Source organism: Telopea speciosissima, chromosome 2 (assembly GCF_018873765.1).
Source record: "Telopea speciosissima isolate NSW1024214 ecotype Mountain lineage chromosome 2, Tspe_v1, whole genome shotgun sequence".
Classification (NCBI taxonomy): Eukaryota; Viridiplantae; Streptophyta; class Magnoliopsida; order Proteales; family Proteaceae; genus Telopea; species Telopea speciosissima.
In genome coordinates this window covers 30,027,081-30,039,072 of record NC_057917.1, presented here as the reverse complement: position 1 = coordinate 30,039,072, position 11,992 = coordinate 30,027,081, and the positions used below count along the sequence as shown (strand labels likewise).

At 39.1% G+C, this 11,992-nt stretch overlaps 1 protein-coding gene across 1 annotated transcript; it reads right to left on the bottom strand.

The window, feature by feature from the left end:
- Positions 1 to 214: 214 nt before the first annotated feature.
- Positions 215 to 4,484, bottom strand: LOC122652599 (laccase-7-like). The gene is made up of 6 exons (XM_043846384.1): positions 4,351 to 4,484; positions 3,368 to 3,519; positions 3,018 to 3,262; positions 1,510 to 1,638; positions 433 to 1,398; positions 215 to 357 (listed from the first exon to the last, which is right to left on the bottom strand). Exons 1-6 carry the CDS (start codon positions 4,438 to 4,440, stop codon positions 227 to 229), a joined length of 1,713 nt encoding a protein of 570 aa, XP_043702319.1. The 5' UTR covers positions 4,441 to 4,484; the 3' UTR covers positions 215 to 226.
- Positions 4,485 to 11,992: the final 7,508 nt, after the last annotated feature.

The window sequence follows — 11,992 nt, the reverse complement described above, 5'->3', positions numbered from 1 at the left end:
AATTTCTTCTTACATTATATATTACAAAGATTCTGAGCCTTAACTGCATTATTACGTAATTATTGTTCTGGCTGCTGTTACCCAAGCCAACTTAATTCTACTCAAACTCCACTCACTCACAAAAAATCTAACAGAAACTCAAATCATTGCTATCTATATATATATATATAGTAATTCTTCTTTCTTTTTTTTTTTGGGGGGGGGGGGTGTTAAATAATCACAAATTCTAACATTGAGGATAATCGGAAGGTGGGGGAGGGAGTTTATAAAATGGGGTTGGCCCCTCTTCAACAACCAAAACCGTACCCAGGCCCCACGAAAGGTGTGTTTCTAGGTGACAGTGCATTACCCATGTACCTGTGGGGAGCAGAAAACGTTAGAGCTAGAGTTTCATAATTAAGGGTAGGAGAAAAAAAGATAATTAATTATTACCTGGATTATCAGCTCGAAATCTGATGACAGCCCAGCCACCAGCAGGTACAGAAATGGTGTTACGCTTCTGTGGATTAAACAAATTAAACTTGTTCACATCTTGAATATGGTTGAAATTCCCAAACCCCATAGCCAATACGTAGAAATCGTAACCGTGCAAGTGTATTGGATGATTCTCCATTCCCATGATAGCCGTATTCTGAAACACTATCTCTACCGACGAATTAAATGGTATCTTTTTCACACTTGTTGACTTCTGTGTAACCATAAATGCTTTGTTAAACACGTTGCTGATGTTGGTGTAGTCGAAGGTTACCAGTGGATGGCTTGGGAAATCTGCAGTGAAAACACCTTTGTGCGCACCTGACCAAGCCGCCTGCAAAATAGACATTTTGGTGGGCATTTGGAATGACAAGCCGTTCATGTTGGCTGAGAATCGCATTCCATTGGGTCCCAAACAAGTGGTGTTTGTTTTGCTTCCAATTCCAATTCCACAAGGTGACATACTCATACCGATAGTTATAAATAGCCGTTCGTCCACTTGTAAGGGTAAATCGGTCACCTGGTGTAGAGGACTGGTTAGGTTGCTATAGAATTTGTGGGCAGTTGGTGTATCATTGAAAGGTGGAAGGATTGGCATCTCAGGTTTGAGTGATGAAGTGCTTCCCTCGTATTCTATGATTGCAGTCCCAGTTGTATTATCGAACGGTGCTACAGAACTACTGTAGGGCTGAATTGCCATGTAGTAACTCTTGGGTGCTTTGTTGGCAATAAAGAGTACGTCAACCGTTTGTCCAGGAGCGCTCACCACAACCTCAGTGGAATATGGTTCGGTGTAGATGGCATCAATGGCGACCACTGTGAGGTTGTGGTTTGCGATCTTGAAGAATAATTGGTTATTGAGTGCAGCGTTGATGAGGCGGAGGAGGTAGACGTTATCAGGTTTCACCTTCAGCTTAAACGTATCTGTGTTAAAAGACAAAGAGAATCAATTTACAAAGGAGAAGAGTAGATGTAAAAAAAGGAATCTCTGAATCTTTGGTTTGTTTTCGGAGTATAAAAGAAGAATACACAAACCTTTTTCAGGACATGGGTAGAGATCGCCAGGTTTGCCATTGATGGTGAAAGCATTGGAAAGGTTTGGTCCAAGACCCGTGGTTAAACCTTGAATATCGACGGCAGCGATGCTGGCATTCCACCACTCCCCTGAGGTGAACAGACGAAGCTATGTCAGTGATTCGCTAATAAAATATGGACTACAAAAAAACCTGTATTGCCTTTCGTGAATCACTCACTTTGCCACTCAGGCGACTCTCGTTACGAGTTAAATAATTATACTTAATTAAGGAAAAGAGTCTTCCAATTTTATTTTATTTTTTTTCTGAGTGTTTTCATTGGCTAAGATTGGGGATGGCAAAAGTTTATATGTATGTGGCCATGGATGCATGGTTTTAGTGCATGGTACGGAACGGATATCGATCAACTCGGAAACCGATATGATATCGGATCGGTATCAACATAGACCGATCATATTAGACAGATTTGCCCTTTAGCCACTTTTAAAAATAGGTTTATGACCATTTTACCTTTTGTTTGTACCATGTCATTAGTACAGTATTGATACAGTATCGGGATCGATCACTTGCAAAAGTGGTATGTATCACCTGACACAGACAATATGATACCAATACCTCAAACCATGGGTGCATGCACATTATTTTATGGGTAAAACTCAATGTAACTATGCATGGTGAGCCACACAAGAGACAAATCTTTTTACCTACCTAGATTATCCTTTAGGGAGAAGATTCCTGAAAGACAGCATCGCCCCTTAGCATTCAAGCACTAGTGGGAGCGTGTGTGAAAACATCAATATGAATAAGATTTCGCCTTTCATAACAGTTGGGACCGTTGAAATAGTTACGTATAATTATTTATGGATACGGATCCTCTACTTCCGAGCTGCCGCGTGGGACCTTTATCTACTCCATTTTCTGAGTAGGTTCATTTTTCCAAATTCCTTTAATAGAGAGACAAAATGATCACTCTACCCCTATCTGGATGGGGTCCACCCTTCTTTATTTAAGGAACTTGGGAAAATGGAGCGAGTAGAAAATAGAGTAGATAAAAATACTACAACTTCCATGAGCCCCACACACAGCAAGGCGGAAAAGACCACCTTACCTTCATTCAGACAAATGCTCAGGCAAGGATAAGACGGTCTTTTTCCCACTTGCTATGTCTAGGGTGCACGATGCAATACAGACAGCTTGGCAGTAGAAGGATCCCCCACCCAAAGAAAAATTGTATGTAACCAAAAAAAAAACTTTTCACTACTTTTTTCTTTTTTTTTTGTGGTAATTCAACCCCAAATTTATTCATAACATGAAGAATAAAGAAATTGGAGATTTCACATCAAAGTCAGAATCAAGTTTACTGATGTTTTCAAGCCTGGGAAACTGAATTTCGATGACTCTTTCGTGTCTTAATCAGTTAAATCACTTAGAATTGACTCGACCATCAGAGTCAACCTTGGTTTTCACCCATTTATGAGAGAGAGAGAGCGAGAGAAAGAGATGACTAACCAAATACAATAGGAACCTCTTTGTCGGGTTTGGGGAATGGATAATTTTTGCCGTGCCTTGGGTGGATAATGAAAGCCCCATAAACGGTAGCTCTGCTCATGGATTTGTGAGAGTGCCACCAAAGAGTTCCACGTTGATCAGTGATGTTAAATTTGTAAGTGTAACTGCTTCCTGGAACAATGGGACACTGGGTAACATAAGCTGCTCCATCTGCCCATCCGCTCCGTCTTTGAAACAATCCATGCCTGAACGTGAGATTAATGTTGAGACTTAAAACATGAACTATTCTCTTAAGATGACACCAACAATTCTTCATAAATCTATAAGATTAACTATTCTCATAAAATTACCAGTGAAGTGAAATATTGACAGGTGACTGGTTGACGACATGAACAGTGAGGCTGTCCCCCTCCCTAACCCGTATCACCGGTCCCGGCATGCTTCCATTCACTACTGTTACCTCCTGTTCGCTGCACAGTCGCCGTAGGAACCGATTCTTAACCTGATGATTACACCATTATAATAAATTTCAAAAAAAAAAAAAAAAAAAAGTAATAATTATAATAATAGAGTTGGTAAGGGAATTGCAAAGTTCAAATAGAAAAAAAAGTATCAACCAAAAAAAAAAACAAAGTTTTATTTGTATAATGCATAGATTCCATATAGATAATGATGCCCGACCCTTAATTATTGAAAGAAGATTACCGAATACTCTTGTCATTATCCTCGCAGAAGCAATAGGAACTAGGAAGGGACAACCACCAACCCGCTCCTTAAAATATTCTAGCTACAAGGCTAGTGGCCAAAGAAATAAAATAATTCATTTTTTCTTGGGTTAAATATCCTTCTAGATTTTAGTATTTTCTAAAATATCTTTTAAGATTCTATTTTCTTGGATGTCTGCCTTCTAACTGAAACATTCCTGTGTCATAATTGTAGAAACAAAATTTCGTCCTTGCATGTGCATGCATGTGTAATAAAAAAGCACTGCATGAATGATGCTTAAACTTTTCAACTGACCAGAATACCCTTCTATTGTGATCTCTCTCTCCCTCTTTTTCTCTCTACAATGTAAAGTCTAAACTCTAATATTGCTCTCACAATGTAGAGAGCAAAACTACATTAGTAAAATGACCTCATAAGTCATACTAATTTACTCCGTCCAATGGAGAGAACAGGAAAGCTGGAGGGTTAGACTAAAGCGCATAGGGAAATGTATCTCCCTAACGAATTGAGAAATCTTAAAATTAAAGCTTCAAATTCTAGAAAAGTAAAAAGAAGTTGGAAACGAAGAAAGAAGAGAAGGTTTAGCGAGGTATGGCAGCATGATTACTATTAATGTGTGCTCCACCGCACTGGACGAAACCACAGAAGCCAGTGCTAGAGAAAAAACGCAGGCTACCAACAACATGGAACGACTCATCTTCAACGCCTTAACAAAGCCAGAAGCTGTTGATGTGCTTTGCTGAATTTTTCCCCACGGGCCACACTAGAAAAGATCAGCCTATTGCTTATTATTAATAGCAGTTCCCCTCACACCTACTACCCATGATTGCGTCACTGCTTAGTATAAGCCTTAGAAGGTTCATCAACTCAACGTGGTGGCGATAAGAAATGGAAATAAAAATTTCCATATTCAAAAGTATCTGTGTCAGCAAAACCTTCATTATTTACCTAACAGTGGAAGTTGGTGCAATTAGTACGTCTTTACTATAATTTCAGGACTATTAGCTAAGGATGGAATACAATATTGTGGTAGCTGAAACGGCAGACTCACCTGCTACATCATAATACCTCGTTCCCTTATATTGGATCAACACTGGCAGAATAGTTTATGTATTGTGATTCGTGAGTGATGACTCTTCAATCATTTATGATACTTCTTCCAAAACAAGCACAAATTTTATGAGAATATAAATTATGGGAGAGGGTTTCCTACACGGACAGGTCAGTCCAGTTTCATGTTTTAGATGAGGGGTATTATGGGAAAACATTAAAAAACAAGGGGTATATGAAATAGTTTGCATGCAATTTCAAATCTTTTACCGATAAATTATATAATGAGAAATAGGTTTGATAGTTCACTTGCAGAAATGGATTGACTTTTTCTATTTCTAAGGAAGTTGCCACAGCTAGGGGGAGAGAATTTTAAGGGATTTTTCTCCTCTCAATTATTAATCTTTCAATTTCTGTCAATTACCCCCTTAAAATCATGACATATGACACTTTTTAATCCAATGGTCATAAGAGAATCCAACCTTAACCCAACCCCAACCCTAACCTAACCCATTCTCTATCCTCTCTCACAGAGGCGCAAACCATCTCTCTCCAACGACACTCTAATTTGTATTTAATCACAATCTCTCTATTGAAGAGACACAAGTGAATCATATCAAAAACCATTGCCGAATAGTGAGACCCTAAAGCAAGAAGCCCAGATGCACAAATACTTCTTGGGAACATCCAAATCACCAGATTTCCAGACATGAGACAATAGACCTCCGTAAGAGGTTGACTAAGAACATAGAAACTTGAAAGAAGATATGGACTAGAGCCTGGATAGTTTCTGTTGCTTCATTTCGTGTGCAAAGCTTAGCCCTAACATTGACTAACAAATTTCTCTTACTCCTTTGCTCCCGGCATGGACAAATGGAAGAAGGAAGATTTAGAACTTCCAGTTCATGATGCGAGGAATAGGGATGCAAATGGATAACCGAAAATTCGAATCTGATCTGAATCCATATCCATTTAGGGACATTTGTATTCGTTTAGAGATATCCGGAAAAAAATCCGAATACTTTGATAAAAATCCATCCCGAAAAAAATTTAAATACATAAAAAATAAAAAATTAAGTAAATAATGATCTTGAGGGTTTTTAAGATTCAAATAGGTTCTAGAATATGAGGAAAAGAGAATCATGATCTAAGAGATATGGATTGAGAGTGAACTGTATCGGCTAGGGAGAGGAAGGTCCGGGTTACACAAGGCAGAGATGTATACAAATGGTCGAAAATCCGAATTCGATCTACATCCGAATCCATTTAGAGGTATCCGTATTCGGCTAGGGAACATCCGGATCCGATCACATCCGATCCGTTTACATCCCTAGCGAGGAGGAAGAAGTGGAGCCAAACTCCCGAAATCAAGATATCATGTTTTTTTCTCTATTTTTAACTCAAGCTATAGGTTTTAAAACTAGTTGCAGAACCAATTTGTTGTCCAACTGTTCATTTTTTTTTCTCCCGTTTTCAATTCAAGCTACAACTTTCAATCACCTCTCCCGTTTTATTTCACTTCCAATTAACCTCCTCAATTTTCTAATTTTTTATTCAATCCCTCAATCCTTCTTATCTCTCCCCTTTTATTTCAATCTTTAGTGATTCTTCTGTTTTTTAATTAAAATCCTCACTTCTTCACATAGGGGGTGGGGCGGTAGGAAAAACAGGGGAGGGTGGAATTAGGAAGGGAGAGTGAGAGCGCGAGAAGGAGGGCATGTTTCACGGGGTCCTTGACTCCCGGGAGGTGGGTTGGGGTTGAAGGGGAGGACAGCTAGAGCAAGCCTGAGGTGGGGGAGGTTGCAGAGGGTGGTGCGTGTTTGACTGCTCTGCAAAGGGGTGATGAGGGTTTTCTCTCTCTTGTTTCTGTGCAAGAAGAGGAATGGGGAGAAAGAACAGAGGAGGTGGGGACTGGGGAGGGGTTGCAGAGGAGATGAGAGTGGGGCAATGGTGATCGGAGAGTCATCGGAGAGAGATAGTTTGTGCCTCTGTGAGAGAGGAGAGAGAATGGGTTAGGTTAGGGATGGGGTTGGGTTAAAGTTGGATTCTCTCATGACCGTTAGATTAAAAAGTGCCACATTTCATGATTTTAAAGGAGTAATTGACATAAATTGTAAGATTAGGAATTGAGAGGAGGAAAATCTGTGAGGGGGTCCTGCCTAAGGCCACCTAGATTGGAATTGTTGTAGTTACTACTGAATCATTCTTGGTACTTATCAACTTGAAAGTGGTCACCATAGCCACTTCCAAAAGAGGAAGACGACGGCTAAGCAGCACCATGTCAGCTTCAGCTTCAGCAACTTATCAAGTGGTCATCAAGGATGCTTAGTAACATGGCATCAAGCTTCTTAAGGATTGGGAGGTTTATGCAGAGATTAGGGCAAGGTTGCCAATGGCTCCAGCCTCCATAGGTTCCCAATATATAAATAGTAAAGGCCCATCTACGGATTGCCTGCATGAGCGTCTACAGCAACCCAGCCACCACATTGTTGATTTCCGATTTGATCAATCGGTAATGAGAAAGTCGGATCGAGATCATCTGTTGTTGCCTGCCCGTGCGGCCAGCGTGTAGCCTCATATAAGCATAGATGAAATGACTGCCCTACCCACACTGCCTGAGCACCCTGCCCAGGTGGGGTCCATATGGGATCCATGCCATGCATGTGTGAGGTTGCACGCCGGCCGCATGGGCAAGCAACAAAGGATCCAAATTGTGAGAAAGCCACTGCTCCAGTAGCTAGGAGCCCGGACACCAAGATCAGTGCTAGAACATAAATGCCCGTACCGGTGTCTAGCCATCCCGAGAACAAAATCTTGGTGTTTTTCCCTAGAAAAAGGTCAGGTGCATCATCGTCTAATGATGGGAACAACAGTGCCAATGAATGCCAATTTCGCAAGGGATTGCATCATTCCACCATGATGCGTCATGTCATCATTTTTTCCAACCTCACATATTACTTCTCTCTTGTATTGGAGTTCCATGCAAAAAGCAAAAGTAATAATCCCATATCCGATGTGAATAGTTCGATGTGAAAACTTATAATATCTTACCAGAGCTATTATAGAACCGATGTGCATCCAAATATGAACGGGTACATTCTCAAACTCGGTATCAACTCAAAGTCCCAACTCCCTACTAATGGTACAGGACTAAAAGACATTTAAAAAGTTTCCAATTACCATTTTATCCCACTAAATTAGTGCATAACTATAGGTAGAAAGAATTTCTCCTTCATAAAGAGACTGGACAACATGTCTCCCCCTGTTTCTAAATTTCTATTTATTTAAATTTTAGTTTAACAAAATATGACCCACAAATCATACGAAATAATTAAAATAAAGAAATAAAAATCAAATTAAAGACAGCCTTTCAGTTTAATTTTATCACATTAAAGACAGCCTTTCAGTTTTGTTTATGCAAATACTGCAACTTACACATTGGAAACTTGTTTCTGTCTTTGTCCCTAATTAAGGTGCCAGCCCTATTGGTGCCAGTCTGTCATTTCTCCCTACTCTATTTCTAGGCGGCTAAGATTCTACAGGACATACTCTTTATATGATTATTCATAGATCAGATTAGTTGGTCTATCCAATCTTGAGTGGTTAAGGGACGTTACGTACCCGCAACCGCGTGTGACTTCTCAATGCGTTATATAGTTTCAAAACAATTTAGTGGAGGCTGCCAGGCTGGAGAGTGATAAGGAACTTTAATATTTTTTTTTGGTCAAAAAGAATTTTAATATATATTTTTTTTTGGGCCTTTCTTTATATTTATTGGGAAGGATTAACCATATTTTTTTTTTGGTAAACAAGTCTTTATAAACAAAAAGACATGCAAAGCTCATGGTAGCGAAGAATGACACATCTCACACAACCATAGAGTGGAAACGGGCCAGTCAGTCGTGCATGTTAATGACAAAGCCCTCATAGTCAAGGAGTCAGTCACGCTGTTAATCTCCCGTGGAATATAAGTGAAGCTACAAGATACAAACAAGAAAGAAAGATGGATAATATCTTCAATGATCACTTGAATCAGCAAAGGTGAAGTCCCACCACCATCCTTAATATGTGTAATCAGATTTATATTATCAGATTCAACCATAACTTGCGTAAATCCATTCTTGATCATCTCCAACAGTGCCATACGAATAGCATGAGCCTCACCAACCATAACATCCGAAAAAGATATTGGATCAAACACAACTATCAAAGGCATTACAATGTGATCTCTACGAATGAAACCAATCCCTGGTATGCATAAGTCTAAAGACAAATTGGCATCACAGTTGTACTTGATAAAATCTGCAGATGGTGCTATCCATTGTTATGGTAAGTTTAGAGTTGTTGGAGAGGTAGTAGCAACAGTAGTTTGAACACCCATAAAACTCCTGGAAAGCCTCCACAACAGCAGAAATTACTTCACTTGGATGCCAAAGTCTACGCCCAAAGACCATATCCTTGCGTGATAACCACAAAAACCAACAAATAAAGTTGCATAAGGTTATCAACGAGCAAGCTTCCTTCTTCCCCTAGGTAGAGAATGACTTCCAACCATAAATCCAATCCGAAATGGATGGATTTCCATTCATTGAAGAGATAGAACCAAGTAGACAACCAAACCAAACAACTTTAGCATATGCACAACCCAAGAGAATATGTGAAGTTGTTCACATTCACCACAATGACCATACAACGGATCAACATTGATGTTACGCCGATTAAGAGCATCTCTTGTTGCTAGGTCACTTAAACAAGCCCGCCATAGAAACTGTTGAATCTTGGGTATAGTTCTACTATTCCAGATGATTTTCCAAACATTAGTAGGAACCATACTCCAGTCGCGCAACCTCAAGGCAGATGCCGCTGATAAATGACATGTTTTTTCCTTATTAGAAAGGAGATGATAAGCACTTCGAACAGAGAAAACTCCATTCCTACTTCCCATCCATTCCAACTTATCAGGTTGTGGAAAGAGTGACAGATTAATCTTCTTAATTCACTACAAGAAATTGGGTCTACGACGGCGTTTTTAAACGCCGCTGTATCATTCAACTACGTTTCTACTTTGTGTCGTAGAAACGTCGGCGAAGGTACCGCCGTTTTTGTACAACGGCGTTTTTTGAGAGTGACTGTGTATGTGCCTTTACCGCGGCGTTTTCTAATAAACGTCATGGAAAATGTCCTACAACGACGTTTTTAAAAGTGCCGAGGTAGGCACTTGAATTTCTAATTGTTGCGGCGTTTGTAGCAAATGCCGGGCTTAGTACACTAAAACGACGTTTAGAAAAGCGCCATGTAGGCAATAATATTGAGGCATTTGTTAATAAACGCCGGTAAATGAGGCCTCGCTTTTTTTTTGCCGACGTTTTTAAAAAAGCCGCTATAGGTGCTATTTTTTTTTTTTAATTTAAGAACAGCTTGTATCTATTCCATTAACTGTTTCAAATATAATAGATTCATTCTACCTATTTCATATATAATGCATTCATCCATATTAATCTTTTCGACCACTTGTTTCATATAGAACACATAAATCCCACAAAATAATGATTTTACTAATGCCAAGATATATTGAACTATATAAAATATCCATTAAACATAAAATAAAAATAGAGTCTAAAGTACTAAGGTTCCGATCTTGCAAAAAGACAAGATCCCCTCCTACACGAATCCATAGTTCTAAGGTTCCAATACTACAAAAAGATAAAAGATCCCCTCCTACACAAAATCCATAGTACTAAGGTTCGATCTGCAAAAAGACCACAAAGAGACCCCTTCTATACAAAATTCATAACCCAATTAGCAAGTAAAATAATATTAGTTCATGGATCTCAAAGCCACCAAAGTTATACTCCCAGTGAGGAAACCAAGCCCAAAAGTGAAATTCCAAGACCGAACACCATCTCCATCCTACACAAAACCATCAAATAGCAATATAAACTAATTAGTAAGATCAAGGTGACAAGAGGTATGCACAAGTACCAATAACAAAGTAAACAAAAATTATAGGAGACGGATAAACAATCCAATCAACCATCCTTCACTCGGCTTGTATAAATAAAACCTCTTCACAGATCTTCACACTCAAGCCCACACTCAAAGCCTTGAATTGTGCAACTTTTGTAGATGTTCTTAATGGATAATTAAAGCTTGTCTCAAGGAGAAGTAAGCATTAAAAAGTAGCATTACTTCCCTCATGAAACCTTGGAATTGCTTACATAGAGACAAGAATCATGCTTCAATCGAGAAAATGCTGAGAATACCCAAATGCCTAGCGATTTTAGATTCAATGAAAATCAAGGAAATAAATGCATTTACATACACATGCACACAAATACTGAAATACACAGAGAAAGATGAACCGGAGGTCCAAAAAAACAAATCTAACACAGATCATACAATTTCAACCATCTTCTATCTTCTCGATCCTCTAATGCTATCAACAGATCTTGGATTTTACAACACAACAATTACCCGGAATTCCAACACAGTCTATGGTCTCTCTTCGTGCGAAGCGATATTACTTCCCAAGAATGTCAAAATTGTGTTAACATAGCAAGTAAAGATATCACACAACGTTGTCCCAATCAAACAGTGCAATAGTATGGTATGATTTATGCATGTTAAGGTACTCCGATCAGTTCATCTTCTCCACTATGCAAGAAAATCCAACTTGGTATTTGTGGAATGTGAATAATGTGTCAAACCCAGTTCAATTTAATCGACTTTGGCAAATTTAATGAATGACCTTGTGAACCAAGCTGTCTTTGGTTCTTCCACTCGAATGTTTGCAGTAATGAATTATACAAACAACTTTGAGAAGACTCATGGGTTAATTCGTGTACTCTGATATATCTCAAAATGACTGCAATAGATGCGTAGTTGAAGTTGTTGCTCATATCCCAAATTGTTGCAATGCAAAGCAATGTGGGAGAGTTCTCATGCCCAAGCGTAATTTGAGGTTTGAGCTCAATGATCCTTTCTATGAATCAATAGCTGCTCCAACACCTCCATCACCTCCTTCAACTCCTCCTCCTCTTTCCTCGCCTCCACCGCAAACAAGATTGATAACACGGGGTATGTTATGCTTTTAGGAGCTCTAGTTAATACTTGATTGAAGTTTCATTTTATTTTTACTTCTAATTTTTTTCTATTAGAAGCAAGATTGACCCCCTCCCCTCAAACACACACCATTGAAC